The 27,532-nt window shown below is 37.9% G+C and overlaps 1 protein-coding gene across 1 annotated transcript in view; it reads left to right on the top strand.

The window, feature by feature from the left end:
• The window catches only part of COL9A1 (collagen type IX alpha 1 chain), an 86,911-nt gene that overhangs the window by 38,590 nt on the left and 20,789 nt on the right, over nt 1-27,532 (top strand). The window contains exons 19-33 of the mRNA XM_081829352.1: nt 4,047-4,100; nt 6,583-6,636; nt 9,777-9,830; nt 11,417-11,470; nt 11,611-11,664; nt 11,800-11,853; nt 12,288-12,341; nt 13,353-13,397; nt 14,679-14,732; nt 14,838-14,891; nt 23,691-23,744; nt 24,345-24,416; nt 25,015-25,050; nt 25,734-25,778; nt 27,101-27,133. Coding sequence (XP_081685478.1) covers nt 4,047-4,100; nt 6,583-6,636; nt 9,777-9,830; nt 11,417-11,470; nt 11,611-11,664; nt 11,800-11,853; nt 12,288-12,341; nt 13,353-13,397; nt 14,679-14,732; nt 14,838-14,891; nt 23,691-23,744; nt 24,345-24,416; nt 25,015-25,050; nt 25,734-25,778; nt 27,101-27,133 — 771 coding nt within the window. The remainder of the gene's footprint in view (nt 1-4,046; nt 4,101-6,582; nt 6,637-9,776; nt 9,831-11,416; nt 11,471-11,610; nt 11,665-11,799; nt 11,854-12,287; nt 12,342-13,352; nt 13,398-14,678; nt 14,733-14,837; nt 14,892-23,690; nt 23,745-24,344; nt 24,417-25,014; nt 25,051-25,733; nt 25,779-27,100; nt 27,134-27,532) is intronic.

Here is a 27,532-nt window from a genome sequence, read left to right as displayed (position 1 = left end):
ACCTGCATCAATATTCTGACTAAGCATAATATTCTCATGTTGTTCAATTACAAGAAACAATAATACACCATACATTTCATTCTTTCCTGTGTTGTTGCTCCTTGCTTTTCTTTTGAAATCAATCACACTCAGCTTTTTTTCCTTGATGCTTTTGATAGTCAAACATTATTCAGCTAGATTTTCCACTGCACTAAACAAAATTTTATGACATTTGTAAAATTTTATGACAAGTGTTGCTGACACTAGCAAACAGGAGGTTGAGAGCTGATAGCTTCTCATCTTAAGTTCTGAAATAATTTGTCTGTTTCTGACTCCATTTCAATAGAATTTAGATTTTGAGTAATTCGAAAGTGAGTGATAGAATTGTTATTATCTGGATAGAAACATGGAATCCATAGCACAACTTGCTTTGGAGCTGGCGTGCCTTGCAGAAAAACCAAGGCAAAAATGTGAAGTAAAATGAATTATTTGCTTTTTTTTAAATCCACTGGTGTAAATTGTCTAAGAATTTGACTTCCTGCATAACAGAAGTTTTGTCCCTGTTAATTCTGTGATATTTTACAAAGTCAAACTGTTCTTATTAATGTGGGTTTTCTAGACTTTGTTGACTCTGCCCTTCTATACGTTTATTGGGCGGAGACAGAAACTTAGTCTTTTTCTTTGGAAGTTAAGAACTGGAGAGGCAATTTATTATATCGTCAGGCATTAATATCCTTGAACTCTAGCTAAAATCAGTCTGTTGAACAACCTGAGGTAATCAGGATAAATAAGCCAATTTTCTCGACCCTATTACAGTTTGGACATTTATTTCTAGTCTTTTATTACTTGGGCCCTGAGTAATTAAGGTATTTTATCTATCTGGAATGTAACAGCTGGGTTCTTAATGTCAAATTGGAGAAAGTAGAAAAAAGTTGAGTACTTTAGAAATTTTTCTGCATGCTCATTCCCCCATTAAATCTTGAAATTCATAGTTAAAAAAATTCAACAAATATTTATTAAGTACCTGCTGTATGCCAGGGTTTATTCTAAGTGCCAGGGGCACAGAAGTGAAAAAAATATGTCCTCCCACAGGAGACTGGCTAAATTAAGTATGACATATCCTAGATATCTTAGATAATATTCTAATATAATAGAATATTATCTAACCACAGAAAAAAGTGTGTAAGGATATTACATTATACCAAAAGATATTCATGAGTTAATGCATGTAGTCAAGCAGATATGGTAGACTTCTGTTATTTTTGATGCCATGCTCTTTTCCTTCTTCTTTTAGTGAAGTGTTCTTTTCCTTCTTCTTTTAGTGTTATTTTTGATGCCATGCTCTTTTCCTTCTTTCCCCCTTTTCTTTGGGGGAACTTTTACAACTCTATTTGGGGATGGAGCTGTCAATTAGAGTATTTTCCCCCCTCTCTCCAAGAAACTAATATTATTGATACCTATACTAACTTGATTTTCAGTGAAGAACCTGAAAATTGTTTGGGTGTGTGAGATAATTGGCCAAAATTTTATTGGTCATTGTTGAACACTCCTTTAATTTATTTCACATGTTGTGTCACTTACACCTTTCAGTGGTGTCTTTGAAAATTTATATGGGAAGATAGGATGACAATAGTTCATTGAAGAATGAAACTTAAAAGTGTAATAGATGCACTGAACTGTAAACTGAAAGTGGATTCACAATTCTGCCTTGAATTTACTCTACAAATTAGTTAATGAAGATTTTAAATTTTGTTTATGGATGTAGGAATGAACAGTCAAAAGTCTTTCAGTAAAATGATAATAAATTTCTATTCCTAAATTTGTCATTATGTTGTGGTTATTGATTAGTTGTGTGCTATTCATCTACTGGTAAAATATTTAAATCAACTATATTACTCCAAGGTTTATCCTGGAATCTGTAGGAAAATACCCCAAACCTTGCTAATGAAAACTTACTGTACCCCAAACTTTGCTAATGAAAACTTACTGTGCACATATCAATCACTGTTGTTTTGATAGTTAGGCAGGGACATAGAGATAGCAGTTAATTACACACATGTGTTGATTATCCATTCCTTGAAACAGCTAATTCACTGGCTTTCCCATTGGGACTGCCTCTCCTCGCTGTCAATCATATATTCTTATGGAATATAATCTGAATAAAATTATGAGAGTGAAACCACTATGTAACACTCTCATAATTGATTCAAAAGTCAAGTATAAATGATTTAGGCATAACCTAGTTCTTTGCAGTTATGCCCAAAAGTTCTATATTAATATTGCTGTTCAATTTTCTGTATTTCTCTGTGTGTGTGTGTGTGTGTGACAATCTCTATAAGGTATAGTTTGTAGAGAAAGAACATGGATGAATTGAAATATGTAATAAACAACAGAAATAGATTTTATCTAATATTATGCACATAATATTAAAATGAATTTTTCTCATGATTAATTTTACAATTTAAGATATCCATTACCATAGGAAATGTAAGGCAGTATATTTCTGTAAAAAAAAAAAAACCTTGTCAGAGGGAAAAATAACATTTTTTCAGAGTCAGTCAAGTAATCTTTCTGTAAGAAACAGCAGTTGTATTTCTTTTCTAACATTTTAAATATACTAAATTATATATACTAACATTTTAAAGTATATCAGAGGTTATAAAATTAATATCAAAAAGTCAAACAATAATTAGTTAGAAAACAAAATGGAAGAAGATTCCATTGGCAATAGCTACCAAATAGTAAAGATACCTTAGAACAAACTTAAATATTCAAGACTAATATGAGGAAAAGAGCAAAGCTTTATTGAAGGAAAGAAAAAGATTTGATTCACTAGGGAGATACACTGAGTTCCAAGATAGACTCAGTATTGTAAAGAATCTAATTCTGTCCATATTAATCTTTTCATTTAGTGCAGTCCTAATATAAAACAAGTAGTATTTTTGTGAGGATTTTCCAAATAATTCTAAAGTGCATCCAGAAGAGTAAACATTTAGGAAAAACTGAAAAATAAGAGTAACCATAAATGAAAAATAAAGCTAAAGGAATTCTCTCTATCTGAGACTAAGATGTATTATAAAATTTCAATAATTAAAATGTGGTATTGGCAAATTCATACAACAGATGAGAAGAGCAGAGTAGGAAATCTAGAAATGAGTATATTTCACAATTTACTATATGTTAAAGAAGAATTTTCCAGTCTATGTAGAGAGAATCTAGTATTCAATAAATGATATTAGAGAAAGTGGCCAATTACCAGGAAAAAAAAATGATAGATTTCTTTTTTTAAATTTAAATTCAGTTAGCCAACATATAGTACATCATTTATTTCAGATGTAGAGTTCAATAATTCATCAGTTGCATATAATACCCAGTGTTTATCACATCACATGGCCTTCTTTATGCCCATCACCCAGTTACCCCATCACCCCACCCACCTCCAAAAATGATAGATTTCTACTTTATATTTTACATTAAAATCAATTAAAGATTTCTATGTAAAAAATTAAACTATGAAGTTATAGAAGAAAAATACATATGAATATTTATATATTTTGGATATGGAGAAAGCTTTTCTGTGGGTGACATCAAAGGTACAAGCCAAGAAAAGAAAGACTGATTTAAATACTTTTAAAAAATTGTTTTGGTAGAAAAATTATAAGAAAAGTTAAAAGTGAAAATCACAAATAAATAATATTGTAGTTGATGGAAAAGTTTGCATAGCATGATCATATTTTCCTAATAACACCCCCCCCACACACACACTGGGAACATGAATGTATATATGTTCTCTCTCTGTCCTTTCCTTCCCCATGACCCCATTATAGAGAAGCATCTAAGATGTTACTGGTATTTATAGTTAAAAGGTGGGCTTTGGGTGACTTTATTCGTATATTTCTCTGTATTTTCTATGTCCTACAATTAATATGGATTACTCATATAAACTAATTTAAGAAAGTATAGTAACATAACTCAGGGGATGCCAAGTGAATTTCAAATGTGCTGAGTCATCTATCTATGCTCATTTGCTGGAATAACATTTGGTGTGCTTTTCTGTTGTTTATTAGGGTGAAGAAGGTGACCAGGGGGAACAAGGAGAAGTTGGAGCTCAAGGACCTCCAGTAAAGTATTTTAAAAAAATATTTAACTAGGATATGCAAATATTCTTTTTTCGTGACTTTTGGAATATTTCCTGTTTAGCATTTGGATTAGTAGTATTACATTAACATATTTTCCCACCAAGCCAGCATTGGGAGATTTCCATTTTTTCAAAATAGGAAAGGATCCCCATTGTATATTCAAGCACCATTTTAACAGAAAAATTTTACCTATAATTACATACATTCATTTACTAGATTTCAGGGCTAGGCAATCTGAAAGTAAATATTGAACACAAGAGGTTGATATATATATTTTATATTCTATGGTACTTTCACATGATATAGAAAATTTCATGTACCCTGAATATACAGCAGGTACATCATCCACTGGATTTAAGTACCTTATGCCAGCATGTAATCATTATAATTAGAACATTTTTAATAGCTTGTAATCATGTCTTTTAATAAAAAGTTAGTCCCTTGTGCTTTGGCAGATTGCTGCAATTATATGCACAATGAGGTAATTTGGGGCATTGGCATACTTCAATTTAGTGTTTGCTACATCAAAATTTATACTACTTTTGTATATGAAAGTAGAATTGTCACACTTTTTTTCTTGTCAAGATGAGTAGTTAACAATTATGGAAATAATAATTTCTGAATATCCATTGAACATTGCAGCTAGCCAAGGCCTTTACTATGTAAAGGACACGCTCAGGTCCTATTCTCAGGAACTAAAGAGTTAGGGAGGACAAATATGAGGCCATCCTTCCTTGTCCTTCTCTTCTCTTCCCCAAACAACTGGCTTTTTATGAAAGAGTTCAGGGAGCTGTGTAGATTAGTACTTACCCCAGAGTTTAAGGAAATTCCAGCTAAAGTAAATGAGTCTGAGCATTTGTAAGAATGGCCTTTGTTTTTAAGCCACATGAGAACTTTAAGGAAACCTGGAGGAATACGAGGTGTTTATTTCAGAAGATTGTCTTCCCTGAGCCTTTGAAAGGAGACAATAAGGAGATGGACTCTATTTTGTAGGAGGGAGATAGCAATAGTGTAAGAGATGTATGCTTTTTTTTTGATCTGATGAAAATTTAGTGGGGACTTAAAGTTATTTTTAAAGCTATCCCTCCAAATCCTGAGAACAGGATTTTGCAAGCAGCATTTAAAAATATTTTCATGGATTAAGGATATCTGTTGGGTTCTGCATGGCTCAAGTGGTCCATTGGGGGCTATCGTTAGTGCTTGCTGACCTTCTGGTGTTTGGCAGTAGGCTTGCCAAAATGTTTCTATAAACTTCACAAATGCTCACTTTTTAAATGTGCATCTATAAAGTAATGCACAGATTTAAAAAAAAATGCTTTGGGGAACATTTATATATAAGCTCTGTCCTTCAAAGTAGTCACCTTAAGAGATAATCCATGGCATTCTCATGTCACTTCCATTGGCTCAAATATTTTTGGAATTCTTTTTGTAGAATTATCTTCAGAAAGAGCAGTTTTAATCTGAAATGGCCATTTCTCATTTTATATCCCAAGTGGTTATCCTAAGCTGGATCATCTTACACATTCTGGTCATTCCTAACTGATCTACACAGAATTTGTGACTTATCTAGATGCAGGCAGGGTTGGCCAGAGAATTGCCCCATTTTCTCCAAGGGAGAACACAAGAGAATGACTGGCCAAGAGCTACTTGATCTTAAGCCAGTTAGCAAATTGCTCAGAAGTGGCCACTCCTTCCTGAAGGAGCATCCACTTGCTGCTCCTCCCAAGAGAGCACCCAGGTTCCCCCTTTACAGGATCCACACCTGGAGCCCTGCTCCTGTGGGGCCAGAGAATGGAGAATGGTGACATTTCAGTATTGAAGAAGATTCTAGAAATCATACTCACATCCTTATTTTTAGGCTTACCCACTCCTATGCCTGAGATGGGGTGAGATGGATTCGTTGTGCCCCAGGTGGGAATGCAGAATGCCTCTATCATAGAGATGGTGTAATGAGTAGTGACTCCTAGTGGTTAGTAGAGACTTCAGCTCCATTTACAGGTCCTAAGCTTTTGTGGACTAGTCTGGAAACTGAATGGCCTTTGATGGCATACATTGGTGGGGAAAAATCATTACAAAGTTTAAAATCACAACCATCTTATGTGTAACCAAGTTACAAATCATGAAGGAAGTAGAGATGGCAGTGTATTCTGTACCTAAGTTAAAAAGTAAGTCAAAATACATGATTGTACTTCTCTTAAGCTAATGATGTTTACTTTCTTGTCATCAGTTAATTGCTCCAACTCCAGGTTTGTGTACATCTTCAGGGTTTTAGAAGAGTGTTTACCATCAGAAGAATTCTCCTTGGATTTTTCTTTCTAAACTAGAAACATTTGTTTACATAATGTCACTATTTCTTATTGTTACCTTTAGTTATGTTAACATGCTTCTGGAGGAACTTTTGTGATGAGATAAACAAGTGTGTGCTTCAGCTGAAAAAATTCACCGTTCTTTTTTATATTTCCAGGGAGCTCAAGGATTACGAGGCATTATGGGCATAGTTGGGGCCAAAGGGGAAAAAGTAAGATGATGATGATGATGATATGATATCAAAATGTAAAAATACTTGTTTGCCCATTTAAAAATATCTTATTTTCAGCAACATCATTTTTTAATTTCTTATTTGCTTTGTAGATGTTTTGTTAGGTTTTCACATTTCTGTTATAAACATAGATGACAGAAATGAGTAGGTATGTATGATACTTATGTATTATATATTTTAAATTATATTGGGTAGATAGGAATACGAGGGATGTTACATTTGTATTTCTTTATCATTACCAATAGTTAATACTGATAGCACTGACACAATATCTGGAAATCAAAGTAAATACAGGGGAGGATGGAAAGGGAGAGGTAAGAGAAGGCAGGATCTCCCCAGGGACACTAGGGCCACCCATGGCCCTCCCTCCAGGCTGGTTGCTGAGCTCTGTCCTCAACAAGGATCATACACTTGTGGCCAATTTACCAACCTGTCCTTAGCCCAGTCTCAAAAGCCAGATTCTCCTACCATTTCCATAGCAAGGCACCGTGAGATGATGGGGAGATTCAAAGGGTAATAAGGACTTCAAATTTGTTATTTATTGGGAGAAACAAACGAGTAGATAGCTAACTACAGTGTAAACAAGAGACACGTAAATTTGAGGGCAAGTAGAGTAAGGGACTGAAGACGAAGGAGTGCTGGCTATTCTTGATCAGGGAACTGGGAGGGCTCATGGAGGAGGTGACATTAGAAGGATGCCAGGCCTAGAAGGATAACATGTTCCCACTGGTGGAGGATGGAGAATGGGGAATGCTTGGCTGGCTGAATATCATAAACAGAAACAGTGGAAACCTGGACATTCCTGATGTGCTCAGAAATGTTTTTCTCACTGTGTGTGTGTGTGTGTGTGTATAAGGCTGTGTCTAGCTTTTCTATCAGATTTTAAGAAAATGGTTACCACTTAGAGAGTATATTAGGAAAGCCAATTTGTAGGTTCCAGGAGAAACAAAAAAGCACTTTGCCTGCCACCACTTCTGACCCTCGCCTCTTTCTCTTTAGAACTTCTATGGCTAATTTGTGTCATTTCACACAGAAGCAGAGACTTTTATTAACAGCTAAGCAGGAATAACTTGCACATTGTAGGTGCTCCATAAATCAAATTTTTCTAAAAGAAATGCACATTTTTGGAAATTGAAGGAATTATGTTGTGACCAATTCCTTCAACTTCATTTTTTTTTTCAGCCTCTTTGTCCCTTCTAGGTATTCTCATTCTGTCTGTTTTACTCTTCTATTTCCTCCAGAATACCTCTTTTCTAAAAACACTGTATTTTAAAAAAACGTGCTTCATATTTCTATATTCATGTTACCTTAAGTAACATTCTGTGTGTATCTCTTCTGTTATTAAATAATAAATCCCATTTATTTTGAAGTTGCTGATACCTCAGCCTTTGCTTTTTCTGGGTTTAAATCATTTAAAATATGTGACCCCACACTTTGAAACCAATTACTGTTCTTGATATGCTCTTTATTTGAAGTATTTTTTTTAATTGGCATTTTTCAAAATGTCTCATTTCCTTTGAGTTCTGTCAAATTGCTTTCAATAACAAAAAAGAAAAAAAAAGAAAAAGAAAGCAAGCTCTTCTCATGAACTCAGACCCCTGGAGTGGTTGCCTAGTAACAGCATTTTGGGACTGAGCTCATGCTGAACAGCAATAAGAGAGAGAGTGAGTGTATCACAGCCATTTCTATAATGCAAAGGCCGGACTCCGCTCTCACAACGCAGGGTGAATGATGAATTCAAGGTCTTTTTTGGGTCTTCCAAACCTCTTCTTCCCTGGTGAATGTAAAATGCTTTCTGCTCTCTTCTAGTGTTTAGGGATCAAAGAATTTCAAGTCTCTGTGGTGCCTCTGCTTCAGTTGTGTTCTTTCTTTGATTCTGCCTTTTCTGAACCTTCTATCAAAGGTTTTCTAATTCTTAATTCTTACTACAGATGCTGTCCACCTGGTTTTCTTGGCCTGACATCCATCCAGCACTCTTCTGACTGTTTTCCATTTATTTTATCATCTTCTTATCTCAACCCTATTCATTAGGAGATGGCCTGTTGACTTCAGTCACCCTTCTGCCTTCTCATTCACTTAGCGGATGAGAAAAAGATTTAAAGAAGGGGGTTGTATTTTATCATGTAGCGTATGCAGGAAGCACTAAAGAAACCCTGATATATTTGTTTTAAGATCACATTTTGATTCTTATCATTAAATAAGGAGGTGATATGTACAATATAACCAAGTCACCATTGATTTCAAGATAATTAGATTTATAAAGCTCTGTAGTTCCCATCTCTTGGTAGGGTGAATCTATTGTTAAGAAAATAGATGGATTATTTTTATATTAACCAAACCTAATGTCTATCTAGAATGGAATGGGGGCTACTCAAATCCTTTTTTTTTAAAGATTTTATTTATTTATTTATTTGAGACAGAGAGAATGAGAGACAGAGAGCATGAGAGAGAGGAGGGTCAGAGGGAGAAGCAGACTCCCTGCCGAGCAGGGAGCCCGATGCGGGACTCGATCCCGGGACTCCAGGATCATGACCTGAGCTGAAGGCAGTCGCTTAACCAACTGAGCCACCCAGGCGCCCCGCTACTCAAATCCTTATTACAATTCATTCTTCTAAATCACATGGCTGGACTTCTGATTCTGGATCTTGGTGGAAATCCAGTGTCACAGAATCCCACTCACAGCTGTGGCAGCAGCAGTCCATGGCAATCTTTCTGTTCTTTGGGTGGCTCCTTGGTCTTCACCATTAATGAATAGCCATAAGAATCCTGAGAACCCCGGAGGGGACTCCTAAACCTCCTCTGATAGGTTTGCCAACTTCTCAAAATAGGTACCAGTGTTTATAATTCATGTCATCAATCAAGGATGGCTGTAGTGTTAAAATATCCAGAGTGGTATCAAAGATAGGCCATCAGTACTCTTGGTGGGATGAGGAGATGTAAACTAGTGTTTTCATATCTGAGGTGTCCAATTGAATACTCCCTGGGGTTCACCGATGAATACAGTATATATTACAGACACAAAACCTCCTTTTTATCTGGCTATTAATGTTCTATGGAAAGACTGATGTGCCTTTTAATGACTGATCTCAATTTCATTTCTTCGTCTTGTTTTTTGGCAGGGTGCTCGGGGCTTAGATGGAGAACCTGGGCCTCAAGGTCTTCCTGGTGCACCTGTAAGTAGTTTTCCTTTTACAAGACCCAATGATAGATTATTTAGCAATGATCAGTGATAGATTATTTGCTCTGTGTGTGTGTGTGTCTGCATGCAAGTGTCTTTTACATGTGAATGATTCAAGTGGTAAAATTGGCAGTAGTTTTTATATTTAAACAAATTTTAATTAAGATAAGCATCACTTCCTTGAATAAAGAGAAATGTTCTTTTGACTTGATATGGGTTTTTTTTCACATAGGTGAAGTCAAATTGTTAAGTTTTTTTTTTTTTTTTTTAGATTTTATTTATTTATTTGACAGAGAGAGACACAGTGAGAGAGGGAACACAAGCAGGGGGGAGTGGGAGAGGGAGAAGCAGGCTTCCTGCGGCGCAGGGAGCCCGATGCGGGGCTCGATCCCAGGACCCTGGGATCATGACCCGAGCCGAAGGCAGACGCTTAATGACTGAGCCACCCGGGCGCCCCAAATTGTTAAGCTTTTATGTTTGCTGTGTTTTCCTTTTGTTTTGGCTGCCAGGATGCTTAGAGTCCACAGTAACTGTCTCATTTCAGGTTCTTGGGTAATTCTATCCTTTTCTGTGATTTCTGATCTCATTATTCTGTATTTTGACTGCTATATGTACATGTGTCATTATTATAGGCTGCCTCAGATATTTTCTAGAAATAAATAAAAAAGCCACCCATTAATAACCACCTTTATCACAGAAAAAGTAGAAAAGGTATAAGAAAAATAGAATTTCCAACTATCAAGCTCTTATGGCTCAAGGGAAAATGTAACTACATTATGCATTACGAGATCCAGCACTGGAGTATGTGGTAGAGGTAATGCATGTAAGAGGAGGATCCTAGAGGCGGGTTGATCTGGAAAGCCGTTCTGGGTGGGAAAGACAGCAGAGCACAGGTGAGAAGGAACACTGTTGGTGGTGATGGGGTGTGTGTTGTCACAGGGACTGTTACTGCTTGGCTTGGAAAGTTTCTGTTGAGAAGATGAAATTGAATATATAAAGTAGGATCACGTTGTGGAGAGTATTTAATGCTAATGGGAGCCATTTGAACTGATCTAGTAGCAACAGGAAGCCATTTGAGGTTTTAGAGTAGTTATGCAATTCAACAAAAGCTCTAGTTTAGGAAGACACATCCTCTCATCTATTACCCTCTATACCATAAATCAACATTAGCTGGATAATTTTGACAGAAACCGTTATTATTACCTGGAGAGTGAAATAATATGGAGAAAAGATGGGCAACTGACCCAAACCTCAACCCACCATGATAGTCAATGAGTTTAGCTGATACGTGGACATAGTTACTGACGTTAAGGTTACCTGCAGTATGGATCCAAAGAGCACAGAAGATTTACACATTTAAAATGAAATCAAAGGACATGTGAGTCTTTGTGATCCCTATGGCAATATAAATTTTTAAGACAATGTAATTTTTATAAAAAGATTTCTTGAGCTGGGCATCCATGACAGAGCAAAGCATTGGGGTGAAAGAGCAGTAATAAGGTAATATGGATGGTGTTTTATAGTTTCAAAAGTCTATCAATAAGTAGCTTTTGCTATTTTTAACATTTTATTTTCATACAGGGTGATCAAGGACAGCGAGGACCTCCAGGAGAAATAGGTCCCAAGGGAGATAGAGTGAGTTCAAATTCATGTCAGTCACTACAGACATCGTGCTTTTTGGTGTTCTCTGCTGATTATGCTTATGTCTTTGATGTGTCCAAAGTGTCGTGATAAATGAGCATGTCTTGTCTATCCCTTCCCTTCTGCTCTGCAAGGGCCCTCAAGGTTCTAGAGGAATTCCTGGCCTCCCTGGGACCAAAGGTGACACGGTATGTCCTGAGCCATAGTCATCCACCACATTTTTCCAAGTGATTATTAATTTGTAATAAAACTTTAGAAAATAATGAAGGGAAGAAGAATGCGACTGTTTCTAAGACACAGTGTGTTGCTTTGTGTGTCTTTAGGGCTTGCCAGGTGTGGATGGCCGTGACGGAATACCTGGAATGCCCGGGACAAAGGTAGCTATGTAGCCCTGGCCAACTGAGCCCAGCATTTCCATTACTACATTACTGGGAGATTTACTCAGCTGGTTTTGGCTTTTTTCCTCCATTTAGTTTTTTCATCAAGTGTCAACTCAAAAATACTATTAGAATAGTATGTTTGTTTACTTGGTTTTAGGAACTCAGTAGAAATGCCCTGTTGATGAAAGCAGTTGAAAGAGATTGTGTATTTTGATTAAATTTATGTCCCAAGTCCATCCTCCCCATCCCGTCCCCCGTCCCACCTCACACCGCCCCCCCTCCCCGCCCTGAACTGGATCATATTTTAAAAGTGCACATAAGGTCACCTGTAGGGAATCCTTCTATGCAGAAGCCCTGTGTCCTTTCTTTTCTTGAAAGACTTACAGCAGTTCACACATGTTCGATGATGCAATAAAAACTTCTTTTCTCAGGGTGAACCAGGGAAGCCTGGGCCTCCTGGTGATGCAGGATTGCAGGGCTTACCTGTGAGTATTTGGGTCTTTAAATGTTTATTGTTTAGCTACATATTTGGAAAATACGAATTTTAGGGAGAAATAAATAATTTGATAAGTTCTGGGGAAGAAATATGATGCTTTAAGTTTACATTTTTACAGTTTTACATTTTATACTTTTTTCCTGAATAAGGAACTATTTCTCTAATAATTATACTAAGCTTTAATTTGTATTTTGTATTCTTCTTCTCTCTTTAGTTCACTCAATCTTTCTTATCTTTTTACTAATTCTGAGCTGTGGGCCAGGAGCACATACTCCCTCCTCCTTTTCACCAGTTCTGAAGTTCTTGTTAGCAGAGTTGAGTCATAAGAGGCTTGAGAGTATGCTCATGGAACGATGTGAGGTATAAGATACCACTTTTTTGATTGTGTGCTATTTTGAATTATTCGAATTGGCATTTCCCTGCATTGATGTGGCTAGAGGTTAACGTGGATTATACAGATGTATTCTTGGAGACAAATGTTTCAAGGTAATAAAGGGATACTTGGTAATTTGAGGGCTGACCTCAATTTATTATGATATCTGACGTTTTAAAATAATCAGTTAGAGAACAGTAGGACTCCCAATAGTACCAGATTTTAGTTCGAGCCAGTGTTCTCCTACCATTCCGTTTTTCTACTTCAGGTTTAGCGTTTCAATAGGTCTTTGTTTTGTTATTCTGTACATGGGATCATGCTGGTAGGAGCTCCCCTTGACTGGATTATAATTTGGAAATTCATGCTTGAAAAATAACTTTAGTTTAGAGGTAGGATTTGCCTAAGGGTATTCAGACTTAACAAGCCAGATAGAGTAAAGCCATTCCTTCTAAACTGTGGGTAGTTCTAGAACTGTTCAGAATTTGGGAATTAGGAAGAATCTCCCTCACACTAAAGCTTTGATGTTGTCATGATTCTCTCAGCCCCTCGGCAGTGTGCAGTGGGCATGGCATCTCACAGATTCTCCACTGAGGTGATTCAACCCATGTTCTGTGTGTCCTCTTTTAGGGTGTACCTGGGATTCCTGGTGTCAAGGGTGTTGCTGGTGAAAAGGTGAAAGATGAAAACTTTTTAACTAGTACTTTTCTCCGTTTTTTTTTATTTTTTCATTAATATGCTCTATCATTTTTAGTATTTCCAACCTTTTATTTTATATTTGATCCTAAAGAGAAATTTAAAAAAAGGCTTTTTTTAAGGCCTCAAATACTAACCTCTTTCCTAGCTGCAGAAAGAATACTTTGACCAATTGTCGCTGATTAGACTTCTTTCCTGGGAAGTGTCATCCTTTGTCAGTGCAAAACAGAGACAGTGTTGTTGCTCTTTACCACTTAAAATAAGGAAGTTATGATTAAGCTATAGAAATTATGTCAGTGAATGTTACTAACGTGATTTCGCTTGAACTGAAAAGATAGAAACGTTTCGTTCTCAGACTGAGCAACCAGTGCTTATATTGCAGCAATTAAAAGCAATAGGTGAAGGAAAAATGAAAGGGATAAGATACAGCTTTACTTTATTTATTTATTTATTTATTTTTAAAGATTTTTTTTTATTTATTTATTTGAGAGAGAGAGAGCACAAGAGGGGGGAGCGGGAGAGGGAGAAGCAGACCCCCAGCTGAGCAGGGAGCCCGATGTGGGACTCGATCCCGGGACTCCAGGATCATGACCTGAGCCGAAGGCAGTCGCTTAACCAACTGAGCCACCCAGGCGCCCACAGCTTTACTTTAAATAAAAGAGATAACATGGGAGCAACGTAGAATTTGGCCACTACTGCGTTATATGGCTATATATAGCTCTCCAGTTACTGGGGTCCACAGCATCTTCAGCAGAAACGCTCCCTTCCTAAGTGGCCCGTGAGAGATTGGTGGTGCAGATGGATCCCCAGACATGTGCTTTCTCCGGCGCTTGCTGGCAGGGTCCTCTCAAGAGCACACCCACCTATTCCTCATGTTCACAGGATTCTTTTTAATTTTAATAGTGTCAGTGTCAGATAAAAGGGCTCCAAGAAGTTTATTGGAGATAGAAATGGTAAATGTCATTAACATTGTGAAGAAAGAAAAATCTTCTTATTCATTTTTTGACATTTGACCTTCATTTTTGAACATTTTTTTTGATACCTTTATTATACTTCTGGGAACAACAGAACAGTATCCTGAATCTAAAGAACTTTAACGTATCCATCAAGAAAGAGATTCTATATCCTCCCAAATTCTCAGTGTGAAATTGGGAAATTAATGCTATTTAGGTGTAAGAAATGCCCAGTCTGGGTAAGACGGGTTGATGATTTTGCTTACTTGCTGTCTGAATTACTTCGAATGTCGCATTTTACCTTTAGGGTAACACAGGTGCTCCAGGGAAGCCTGGTAAACTGGGGAATTCAGGCAAACAGGTAAGATGACATGAGTTACCTTTCCTTATGTTATCACCTGTTGTAATCACTCAGCAAAGAATTAGGGAGTGTTAACTTTTTCTTTCCCTGCCTTCCTCATAACAGGGCCAACAGGGGCTGCCAGGAGAGGTGGGACCCCGAGGACCGCGGGGGCTTCCTGTGAGTACTCCTTTTCTATAGAACCTTCTGAAGTGCCTTCTCAGGGTTTTGCTGGGTGTCCTTCCAGTCATTTATTCATTTATCCATGAATGCCTTCTCAAGTTGGAGCATGTGCTAGTCGAGAGAGACAGGGAAACGGGAATGCTAGTCGTGTATACAATCTGCTTTTTAAAAAATTTTTTAAGTATTTTTAAAAAGCATGAGGACCCTTTTTGCTCTTACCTCATGTTGAAGGAAATATTTTAGTGTGGTTAAAAAAACAACTTCAATGAGCTGTAATTCATATACTATATAATTCAACCATTTAAAGCATACAATTCATTGATTTTTAGCATATTTCCAGAATTATGGAATCATTGCCACAGTCAATTTTAAAACCTTTTCATCACCCAAAAAAAACCTCCTCTGTGTCCACTTGCAGTCACTCAACATTTCCCCCCAATCCTCTCAGCCCTAGGCAACCACTAATCCACTTTCTGTCTAGATTTGCCTGTTCTGAAAATTTCATATAAATAGAATCATACAGTATGGGGTTTTTTCAGTGAATGGCTTCCTTCAGCATGTTTCAAGGCTTAGCTATGCTGTAGCATGTATCCCTACTTCATTCTTTTTTATTGCTGACTAATGTTCAATAGTATGGACATACCACCTTTCCTTCATTCTTTCATCCACTGATGGACATTTGGGTTGTTTCCACTTTTTGGCCATTATGAATAATGAAGCTGTGAACATTTTTTCTACAAGTTTTCCTGTGGACACATGTTTTTATTTTCTTGAGTAGAACACCTAGGAGTGGAATTTCTGGGTCATGTGGTAACTATATTTAATCTTTTGAGAAACTGCAGGACTTCTTTTAGTGTGAGTTTGTAAATGTGTCTATTTTGCAGCCAATACAGCAATGTATATTGTCTCACTAGATACACTTTAACCCTTAGAGAGAAACTGATTAGGAAATTAAACACTATGCACTTACTGTTAACCATAAAAAATTTTCTCTGGCCTTCAGTTTAAGTTCTTATTTTTATTTATTTTTTTTATTTTTTATTTTTTTTTAAGATTTTATTTATTTGAGAGAGAGAGAATGAGAGACAGAAAGCATGAGAGAAAGGAGGGTCAGAGGGAGAAGCAGACTCCCCGCTGAGCAGAGAGCCCAGTGCGGGACTCGATCCCAGGACTCCAGGATCATGACCCGAGCCGAAGGCAGTCGCCCAACCAACTGAGCCACCCAGGCGCCCCTAAGTTCTTATTTTTAAAAGCTGCTGGGAGGGCGCCTGGGTGGCTCAGTCGGTTAAGTGTCTGCCTTCGGCTTAGGTCGTGATCCCAGGGTCTTAGGATCAGTCCCGAGTCGGGCTCCCTGCCTCTCTCTCTCTCTCTCTCTCTCTGTCTCTCATGAATAAATAAATAAAATCTTTAAAAAAAAAATCTGCTGGGTAACAAAAAGAACTCCAAGTGAGAACACAGAAACATTTCCAAATATTGTTCTTACTTCTTTTAAATGATTTCATGAGCATGTTGAATGACAATTTTCGTTTCAAGGAAGTGAAATATTCCAGGTGTCTTGACATGAGAGGGGAATTTTTCCACTTCTCACAGGTGTTTGTCAACTGACCTCTATCAGGTGGTTTCCAGAAGTTTCTCTGCAGCCAAAGAAACTAGCTGCTGCTCCTCATTATGCTCCTTGCTCACTCACTGCTCAGTTATTCTTTTCTTCTCTCTTGCTTGAAGCCTGTGAACTTCTAATTAAAATAATTTTTTAATCGACTGCCAAAGCAGTGAGTTTATAGCTAGATCATATTCCTAAAACAATGAAGGTGCTACATGACTGGTCCAGAAAGATTTAACAGTGTGGGAGAGGGGCACTGGAACTTTGAGAATGTTGGCTATTAAGTCTAATATTCCCTTTATAGAGCAGGGAACAGTAAAGTTGAAGGGGCACCTGTTGTATGTCTGGTCCATACACTGAACACAAAAAGTGACACGGTAGAGAGGGCTTGGCCCATCGGTTAAGTGCCATGGGATGTATAAAGAACTAGAGGCAAGAACTGCAGGAGATGGGGTGGAGGGTGTTTAGTTCTCTCATGTGAGGGGAGGCAGATCTGTTATGCCTATGCAAGCTTTGAGCCTGATTCAGGTTTTGATTTTTGAGTTTCTGTAAATGTCCATATTCTCTTTGCTCTGATCACTGTGGCTCAAAGCCTTGGTGTTCTTCTTCCATCACGTTTCCTATCTCCAATGGGACCTGTTGATTCTACCGCCTTCTTTTTTTAAAGATTTTATTTATTTATTTGAGAGAGAGAGAGAGTGAGCGCAAGCAGGGTGAAGGGCAGAGGGAGAAGCAGACTCCCCACTAAGCAGGGAGCCTGACTCGGGACTCAATTCTGGGACTCCAGGATCATGACTCGAGCCAAAAACAGACACCCAACTGACTGAGCCACCCACCCAGGGGCCTTCTACCTTCTCCTTTTTAAGGTCTCTTGTATTTGACTCTTCTTTTCTAAGCCCACCTTCATCTCCTGGCTCAGCTCATTAGCTGATGCTTGGATTAACAGATGTCTCCTGATTTGCCTTTCCAGCTTCTTTCCTTCCCCTACCAGTGTTCCCCAACAAAGTACTCCTGGTATGTTGGCTGGGATAGTTCTTCAGTTTCCCGGGATTTCACCCTAGAAGTCCAGTAGGGTTCCCCCAGTCATGGTGACAAATAACAGTGTCAGACACAATGCCAAAGGCCTGGGGAGTGGCTGCGATCCCAGTCTGCACACACTGCCATATTGGTCTGTTCCAAGTACAGCTTCCATCATCACTTCTTTATTTAAAGATCTTCAGTGGATTTCCACTGGCAAGAAAAGGACGTACCAAATCTTAAACTGTCTGTTTATCCCCTGGTTTTACATCTCACTTTTGCCTTGCTCAGAGCCTGTGTTCAAGTCAAGCTGGATTCCATGCTCATTTCCAAATCTCTGCACTTCTCAGCCCACCTGTTTTCTTTTGTTACACTCTGCCCTTAGATGGCTTTCTTCTCCATTTCTCTGACTCAACAGCCCATGTCCTTTCTTAGATGTAACTAAAATGTTAATTCGACAGTGAAACCATCTCTGATTATGCCCTATCCCCCAGGTAGAAGTGTTCTCTCCTTATTCTGAACCCTGTAACCCAGGGCCCCTTTTGCCCCATGCTGTGGGAACTGCAGGGAAGCAGGGACACCTCTGATCCACCTTTGCATTCTCTACATCTCTTCCCTCAGGGCCTGTCGCAAGGTGGTGCTCAATCAATATTTCTAAAAACGAATTGAATTGGAGGTATAATAAATCTCACTGTGCTGCTTATGTTGGTAATAATTGACTTCTCACCTACTATAAATTTTACAGAAAAGTGTCATGAGAGGTTATAAGTGTTGAAGTTCTGGAGCAGAGTTTTAACACCAAATCTACTGACAGAAAGATACATTTGTTCTTTCATCTTACATCATTATGTTTAGTTTCATAGATAACTTCACACATTTTCAATGATTCCTCACAAGTTTTATCAGTTTTTCCTGCGAATGTCAAGTTGAAAAGCTGAGTAGAAGGAATGAAAACCTCTTTCTAATGTGTTCTACTAGTGGACCAGGGCTAATTGGAGCACGTCTTTGAAATTAAGTGGTATTTCCCTTTCAAACCATTGTTCTAAGAGCTTTAGCCCTGTGTCACAGCAACACACATTGGAGTTTTTTTGGTCATCTCCAGCAATTACATATGAGCACGTATCTTTACCAGTTGGATGGTGCTTCTGGCTTTCTTGCTCACACTACTGGTTATACCTGGATCTGGGTGACTCCTGGTTTACAGCAGGAGAATGGCGGCGGCCTTGGACGCCGTGGCTCCTGGTCCATTTCCCTCTTTCAGGCTTCCCAGAACTTGCCAGGGCTTTTGCTGAGTAAGTTGTGTTTGCTCTGCTCTCATGTTTCTGACTGGGATGAGTGCCATGCTGATCTACTTCCAGTTTTCTGAAGATTATACACTCCTGGAGTACAGAGCCTCCCCCATTTTCTCTTGAGGTCCCACCCCCACCCTATCACCAACAGCTCTGAGCACAGAGGTCCACATATGGTGTGTTGTGGAATGATCGAAACTGCATTCCTGTGCCACCCAGGCCATGGAAAATTATCCCTGTCAATAATCTGTGAAGCAGCTGTGATGGTTATAGATTTTGATCTGCCTCTGTGTGTGAGGGAATATTTAAACCTACACCAGAGAAAAATATAAACTATACAATGCTGTAAAATTGAATAGATTTTTAAAATATCTTTATGACAAACCTAAAAATTATCATTGTGGTAGGACTAATATGATCTTCCAATGTTAATATGAAGATGGGTTTGTAAAAGCAACAATCTGTAGAAATCATAATTGATCTTCTGGGTTAATCAGCATCCTTTTTCCCAGAGAGAGGCACTTATGTATATGATTCAGACTAAGTATAATGATTTGTAATTTCTCACTTCTAAAATTAGCATGGTACTAAGAATAATGTTCATTCTTCAACTAGTTAGCATTTTGGGTAATCAGGCAAATACAACCACCATCACAATCTACAGCACAATGCAATAAAATCTAAATTTCTTTTTTTTGCAAAATACTTATGACAACACAAGTATAATGAAGTAGATTTTTTCTGTGATATTTTAGAAGTCTAGTATTTCCATTTGAAAAGGAAGACTTCCAGATGGAATTATTTGTCTGTATTTCTTGAAATGAGTTTTGCAAAATAGCTCTTAGTACTTGTTTATAAAGAAGGTGCCTTCTTGGGGTGGCTCAGTCGGTTAAGTGTCTGACTCTTGATTTTGGCTCAAGTCATGATCTCAGGGTTGTGAGATCGAGCCCCACATCAGGCTCCGCACTGGGTGTGGAGCCTGCTTGGGATTCTGTCTCCCTCTCTCCCTGCCCCGCCCCCCTCCCACTCTCTGAAAAAAAAAGAAGACGATTCTTGGTGATCAATGGTCTTGACAGAAACTGGAGAAATGAGGACTAGGGACTTTTTTTTTTTTTTCCCCCAAGAGCAACTTGTACTTTTAAAGAAACTTGGGAGATTTGAAAGGCAAAGAACATTTAATTAAACAGATTAAAATACTTAATTTTGACTGATTTCTATAGTTCTTGGGTAAAACCTTGGATAAAAATAACTAATGCTCTCATAGTGCTTACTCTAGCCACGTACTGTTCTAAGTGCTTTATGTATCTATTCAGTCCTTTCAAAAACCCTATGAGATTGGTATTGTTTTTATCCCCACTCTACAGGTGAGGAAACTGAGGCACAGAGAGGAGAAGTTGTGGGGCTGGAGTTGGCTGGGGCCAACATGGTGGAGCCTGGTTTCAGACCTGGCAGTGGGGCTCAATGCCCGCAGCTTCATCTCCACCCTCCAGTGCCTCGACGGCTCAAGTCAAGGCTCTGCGGGATGGTTTTTATTTGAAGTTAGCTTGCCCAATTCTAAAGGTACAAGGCATATTTAGCAAACTTTAAATTTTGGTGTTTATGGAATTTTCGTAGTGAGCATTTAACAAGAGTCTAAAGTAAAGCTGGTGAAGACAAACAAACACAACATAAACCCAAACAGATTCCTGGGTCTGACCTCAAAATCACAGAATAAGAATCTAGGGGAGAGGGGGGAAGATAGGAGGAAGAACAAGGAGATGGAGTGGTGGAAGACATCTAGTGAAATATATTTCTAAAACACTCTGGGGGATTCTGATGCACAGCCAGAGTTGGGAATCACTGGTAGAGGGTCTGCAACTTTTTTAAGGCCTCGATTGGCTTCTTAAGTAGGGAGTGGTTGGCAGATGTGTCTGAACATGCTGGAGATATATATGGTGGCACAGAGTGTCCAAGAGGGAAAAAAAAGCCTTTAATTTGGTCCTCATATTTTTAATGGTAGGATTTTGCCTTTTTTCCTGGTTCCTTACAATCCTTTTGTTACAGATCATAACTCTTGTTGTCACGGGGCTCATAAATCTTAGCTACTGGGCAGAAAAGCCATATCCCTACCAGTTTCCCTTGCCCACATCTGAGAATATGGTTATACCACAGCTGTTGAAACATAGGAGATTTACCATTTATAAGTTTAGCACACCTGGGGTTACAAGGTCATGGTTAATTGCTCCCTACAACATGTGTTCAGTTTAACCTATGTTTTTAGATATGACTATTTATATCTCGGTTCATGTTCACACTTCATGAACACTTCATGTTCATCTTACTTACATGTTTTTGGAATACATAGAAATCATAGGAATGGCCATCAGAAAATCTTGTCCTAACACTTTATTCATGACTGCTTGGTCATTGTTGTGAAAATCAACATTACCTTTTTCAACGTTGAGGTGATTTCTATAGAAATACCTACGTTTAAAATGGCCAAGAATTTAAAGGATGAAAGAGAAAAAAAAAATGAGGAACACATTCTGTCTGTTTGTGTACTAACAGAGGAGTAAATGCTTGTAATTTTACGACCTGTGCATGCTGGGCTCTCTTGGGAACAGAAGGTCAGCAGAATAGTCTCCACTGGGGTTCTGAGCCATTCATATGTGTTACCAAGGGCCTGCCAGTGGTTGGAAAACACTTACAAATTGACTAATAGGAGCTCATGAAAGAGAAAATAAGTACCAGCAGAGAAAATCTTTGTCTTTGGCAAAATAATCCCAACAAAAGAGAAATGAAAAGTCACACAGTCCTTTATTTTAACTTAGCCCTTTGGTTTGTGAAAGAGAAAAAAAGTACATCAGTCATCTTTCTTTTGGCATAATGATGCATGTATTTAGAAGTGAATACTTGAGAGTTTGTTTGGAGGTTCTAACGGGAGTGCAACTACTCGTATACCCTTGACCGAAGGACGGTTTTGTATATATATATAATATATATATATGTATATATATGTACATATATATACAGTTTTGTATATATATAATATATATATGTACATATATATACACATATATATATATAAAAGAAGTGAATACTTGAGGTTGTGCCAAGAACTGCTTTCCCCTTCTGATATCATTAATTAGTTTTCCCACCAATGACTGTTAATTATATTGTGAATTAAAGTCATGTTAGCCCAATGACATTTCGGATCTTCATCATGATGCAGTTCAGAAATTATTTGAAAATGCCAACAGAGCAGATATACTGAAGAAAATCTGTCTTGAACTTTCAAGTGCTGGGCTAAATTAATGGGGTAGAACCCAATCTTTATATTAATAGATGGATAGAAGAATCTATCACAGTGGCTGGTTTTCATCTAGTCTTACATCTTTCCAGTGCCCATCCTCATAGGCCTGCCTCAGGCTTCTAAGCCGCTCACAAGGGTTAAGGGCCAATGTATCATCCAAACTTACATATTAGACAGGTTGCTTATATAAAATTTTTTGAAAACTATTTAAGAGCATTTCATTTAAATCACCTATAAGTCATTTGAGACAACTGCCACTTAAGTGTAGCTCAAAGCTAGAGACTTGTAATTTGGCAAATATTACTTAATCCTTTAAAGAAACTGAAAATTCAGAAGGATTATGGACCTTGACACTTGGTTCAACTTAGAGATAAATGAATAGCATATGGGCCAGATCAGGATAATCTTAGCAGGAGCATTTATAAATATCAAGAATTAATATGAAGTTGTCATGTCATTTTAAAGTAAAATGAACTCAAAAGACTACTTTCATTTTTATATACACTATCCAGGAGATGTGATTATTTATCCAATAACCTTGTGTTCAGTTTAGTTGAATATGAGTTAGAAATAAAACAAGCTTGGGCGCCTGGGTGGCTCAGTTGGTTAAGCGACGGCCTTTGGCTCAGGTCATGATCCTGGAGTCCTGGGATCGAGTCCCGCATCGGGCTCCCTGCTCTGCAGGGGGTCTGCTTCTCCCTCTGCCCTCTTCCCTCTCGTGCTCTCTGTCTCTCATTCTCTCTCTCTCAAATAAATAAATAAAATCTTAAAAAAAAAAAAGAAATAAAACAAGCTTTTATCAGACTGCATAAGACTGTATGAGGTTCTTGGGGAAAGAAATTGAAGAATTCATGTGTCTCCTTTTCTCAAAGGGCTTAGAGTTTCAAATAAAGAATTGAAATTGGCTCACAAAATGAAATGTTGCTTTCGGTGTATTTTCATTATAAATTATACTTTCCAAAGTTTATTTAATCTTTTAAGACATGTTTAGAACAAGAATGAGTAGAACAAAGAGTTTTGTATGTTAGAAACTTTGTAAATTTCTATTCTGTCTTTTTGAAGTCGCATTAGTAATTTAAAGGCAAACATCCCCGTCCTGTTTCTCTTTTTTTTTTCCACTCTTGTGCAGTTCAAGATCGTTTGCTAGATGCTGCTTTAATATGTACTGTGGACCAGAAATTTACCGTGTTTTAGACATTAGGTGGAATTCAAAATTGATGTACCTAATACCTCAAGAACACACACTCTAATGAGAAGATAAAACACGTACACAGATAACCATAATATAAGTTACATTGTGATTCAGATGCTGGAAATTACTAATTGTCATTTCACACAGATGTAGCAGACATCGTTTTTATCTAATGGGCCATAGTCACAAGGAACATCATGACCACATTCACCGAACGATAAACACTGGGGAGGCTGGGGGCATTTTACAGAAAGGTCTCTGCCTTCAGTCGAAGATGGGGAGAATACTTTGATGACTTTTGTATTTAAACAAAAACCTAAGTAGAGTGTTGTTTTACTGACATAGTAATTAAGCATTTGAGTTTTGGCAAACTAGCCAGTTGACGGTCATGTTTGTGTTTTTCCAGGGCAGTAGAGGAGAAATAGGACCAGTGGGACCCCCAGGACTACCAGGTAAACTGGTAAGTAATATTTCTAGCCTCCAGAAGTTTATTTGCTTTATACAAAACACAATACATTTTAAAAAATAAGCAAGGAGAGAAAAACAATGTACAAAGGGTGACTTAATCATCTGTACTTGATTTCTATTGTTATGTGAACGCGTGAAAATGTAAATGGGAAATTTCAAGTTATACCTAGGATACCCTCCGAGGGTATTTTAATCAGTGTGGTTTGCAGCATACATTTTGAAACCAGGAGAAACGTGAAGTGCTACACTTGGCCTCTGGTGGTTCTTGGAATTGAAGAGAAGTGGGCGTGAGCGCTGTCTTTTACTTCTTGAGCCCTGCTTGTTTACACAGCCAGAGAAGCAGCACTATTGCAGGGACTCCACTGAAAGAGCCCACTGTTGGCAAGGGTGCAAATCCAGGAACTGAGGACCTCCGAGGTGGGACCAAGCGGGTGGAGAGCCTGAGAGAGAGGCACATTTGAGGAGCAGAGTTAAACCAACGACAGCGCATTTATTTTAAGACGAGAGTCCACACACCCAAGGTTGTGTCTGCCTCGTGTGACTGCAGTGTCGTGCTAACAGCGATTCTGGAGACCCTGTGTTTGTTTTTCAGGGTTCTCCTGGCAGTCCTGGCCTCCCTGGCTTGCCTGGCCCCCCTGGCCTTCCTGGAATGAAAGGTGACAGGGTAAGATATCTAGCCCCCCCCAAAAGTTCCTTATTTGGAAGGATGAGTTTTACTATATTGAGAAACTGAGCTTGCTTTCAGCACAGTGGAGATTTTTATAGCAATTATCATGGACAGCTATCAAGAAAGGTATCCTGAATTAGTGAGAGTTGAGATTAAGGAGCTAAAAAAAATAAAAAAAATATATATAATAATTTACCAGAAGGAAAATACAAAAGTTGAGAAAAGTAAAAATGCCAGTTGTAATCATAGTTCCTGTTTAGTTTTAAATTTACATTCCTACCAGTCCAATTTTATGTGGATGTGATCAGAGAGCACCCTGAGTTGCCAGCTTTTGGACAACTGTCAGTTTCTTCAGGCCTTACCTGGCTGTTGTTAGGTTGTCATCCTGATTTTTTTTTTTTTTTTTTTTTAAGTAAGCTCCACGCCCAGCCTGGAGCCCTGTTGTTAGGTTGTGGGGAGAGGAGCAAGTCCTCATCTGTCACATTATTCATACTTGCCCTTATCTACCAGCCTGAGGAGGGAAGTTGGTTCATTTGAAATTATAGAATTGAACATCTCAAAATACTGAAAAGGTATTATGTTTTATTCGTTACAGGGAGTAGTCGGTGAGCCAGGTCCAAAGGGTGGACAGGTAGGTCCTATCAGGAGAGTATGAAATGCAGTCCGTGATGTGCATGGAGGTGCCTCACCAGCAGGGGGCACTGGCTGGTTTATGGGTGTGAATAAAAGGACGGAGGCTAGCAGTGTTTCTCAACTGTGCTTCATAGTGTGTGAAAGCTAGAGTTTAGTTTGGTTTGTAACCTTATCTACTGCTTTAATAGGCTGGAGCTGATGATTGCTCTGCCTCCAAGATGACACACTGAAAAGAGTGTCCCTTGCTCTCATTCACCAGATTGGTTTACTTGTGACCGATGGAGCCTTCTAGAGCCGCATCATCATATTTTGAGTTTTTCTGTATCAAGACCTTAACAAATAAAGTGTGAATGTGAATTAGAGTTAGTCCTTTTTCTGGGTTCCTTTTTCTACAGTGAAAGCCTTTTTTCAAGGATTACCTAATTATAAAATTGCTGGATACAATCATTAATCCTTAACTTTAGAAGAAACTCAACCTCACCTGCTATCTTTTCTCTAGGCTCTGTTCTATTTTTGACTAGCCACTGACAGCTAGATTGAAAAGCCATTGAGGGCATTTTGTATTTCTGCATGATCTGGTGGGCACCGTGGGCACTTAGGAATGCTTATCAATGTTGACGGGTTAAAACTGAGACAAGGGACTAAGAATTCAAAAATGTGACTTTTAATTTTAATTTTTAGGGTTCATCTGGTGAAGAAGGTGAAGCAGGAGAAAGGGGTGAACTTGTAAGACATTTTGTTTTGGTTAATGATGAGCCTTACTGATTTCTAACTGTACTAGAAACATAATTTTTCTTTTTCTCTGATACTGTTATCCTTGCTGACTTCTTCAGCGGCTGCGGTGTTTTTACATAAACTAATGAATGACTCCCCAAGACTGCAGCCAAGTTCAAGTAAAGCAGAGGGTAAACATCCCAAAATTGATAGACCAGGCCTTAAGCCTTTGAAGAACAAAGTGTTCTCTTATAGGTGGTGACTTTCTTGTGGCTTTACACCTAGACATTCAAAGTGATTCTTAGATGACTATAGAAAGTCTATGAATAGTGCCTATCATGGAAACAAAATGAATTTTATTATAGCCAGAAAGCCGTGGCTCACAAGTTTGACCGTGGGTACTTTCTGTAGTCTAAAACCTTCCAAAGAAGTGACCTCCATCTCCAGAGGATGCTGCTGCTAAATCTCCAGGAAGGCAGCAGGAATGAGAAAAAATTTTCTTTACTGCCAGAACTGCTACATCTGCGGGCTCATCTTTGTGGTTTTGACACAATCTAACATGACCTAATGTGGAAACTTACATTTGGTCCTTTGGAGTGGTGATAGATTTCTCATAAAATAGTTCCAGAGAGCACTTAGTGCAGAAAAAAAAATTCTTGTAATGTTGTTTTATTCAGATTTTCAGGATTTAGAGCTAATATTAATTTAACATCTGAATTAGGCAAAGCTCTCTATTAAGTAAATTTGAAAAGAATTATTTTAATTTTATTTTCTGTTAAAATTTTTCATTTTATGGGCTAAGAGGATGTTTTAAATCATTGTTTTGTGGTGGAGATGAACTGATGTGCTTGAACTTGAGCTGAATTCACATCTAGAATTAGGGGTGAGAGATTTATGCATAAAATCAGGCATATTTGGTTTGATAGACTTTTCCAGATGAGTTTTAGAATACTGTTAGAGTTTCAAAAATGAAGTCATCAGGTTTAAATGTCCACTATATTTTAAAACAGCATGCTAGTTTAATGTCTTTTGACTTACACATTTTAATTCTCAACACCTAGCATTTTAGATCTGGTTGGAGCCTAGTAGAGCTCCGATTCTACCATGTTATTTAACAGATAAGTTAGTCAAAAGCTAGGAGGTTACAAAGCTCAGAAAGTAGCAGAACTGGGACTAGAATCCAAATTTTGAATCTCATGTTTTTCTCTAGTGTCAGAGTTCATCTCTTCATGGTTTTCTATAGATTTCAGCAACACAATAACCTATTAAATGTTTTTAGTAAACTATCAAACGTGAATTCATGGTTCTAACATAATTTTGTTTTATTGATTTAGGGAGAGATAGGATTACCTGGGCCAAAGGGATCTGTAAGTACAATGAACAATAATGGTATAAAAAAAAATAAAAATATCAATAAAGCCATAGAAAATGCAATGCTCTGCTTTATGAAATCACTATAAAATTCAATTCTTAAAGGACTTACCTTCAAGGAAATTAATGTCTAAATTTACTCTTTAAGTAATGGATTCATCCAAAGGTGGGGGGGAACCACCTCACAACAGTGTAAATGGATCTGCCTTTTGAATTAATCCACTCTAAAGGAAGTTTTTATCATAAGTAGCTCAATGAGTAGTATATATAGTAATTTCTTTCACAAATGGGTCATTTTAAAAGAACTGACTTGTCCTTTGTGGTGACAAGAGTATAAATGAATTTCATTGGCACTCATGCCATTGCAAATATTTCAGTAATTTTATTAATCTCCT

This window comes from Leptonychotes weddellii, chromosome 8, assembly GCF_054177405.1.
Source record: "Leptonychotes weddellii isolate Sample4059 chromosome 8, ASM5417740v2, whole genome shotgun sequence".
Lineage (NCBI taxonomy): Eukaryota > Metazoa > Chordata > Mammalia > Carnivora > Phocidae > Leptonychotes > Leptonychotes weddellii.
Note: the sequence above shows the minus strand (reverse complement) of the source record. Positions and strands in the feature narration are given on the sequence as shown.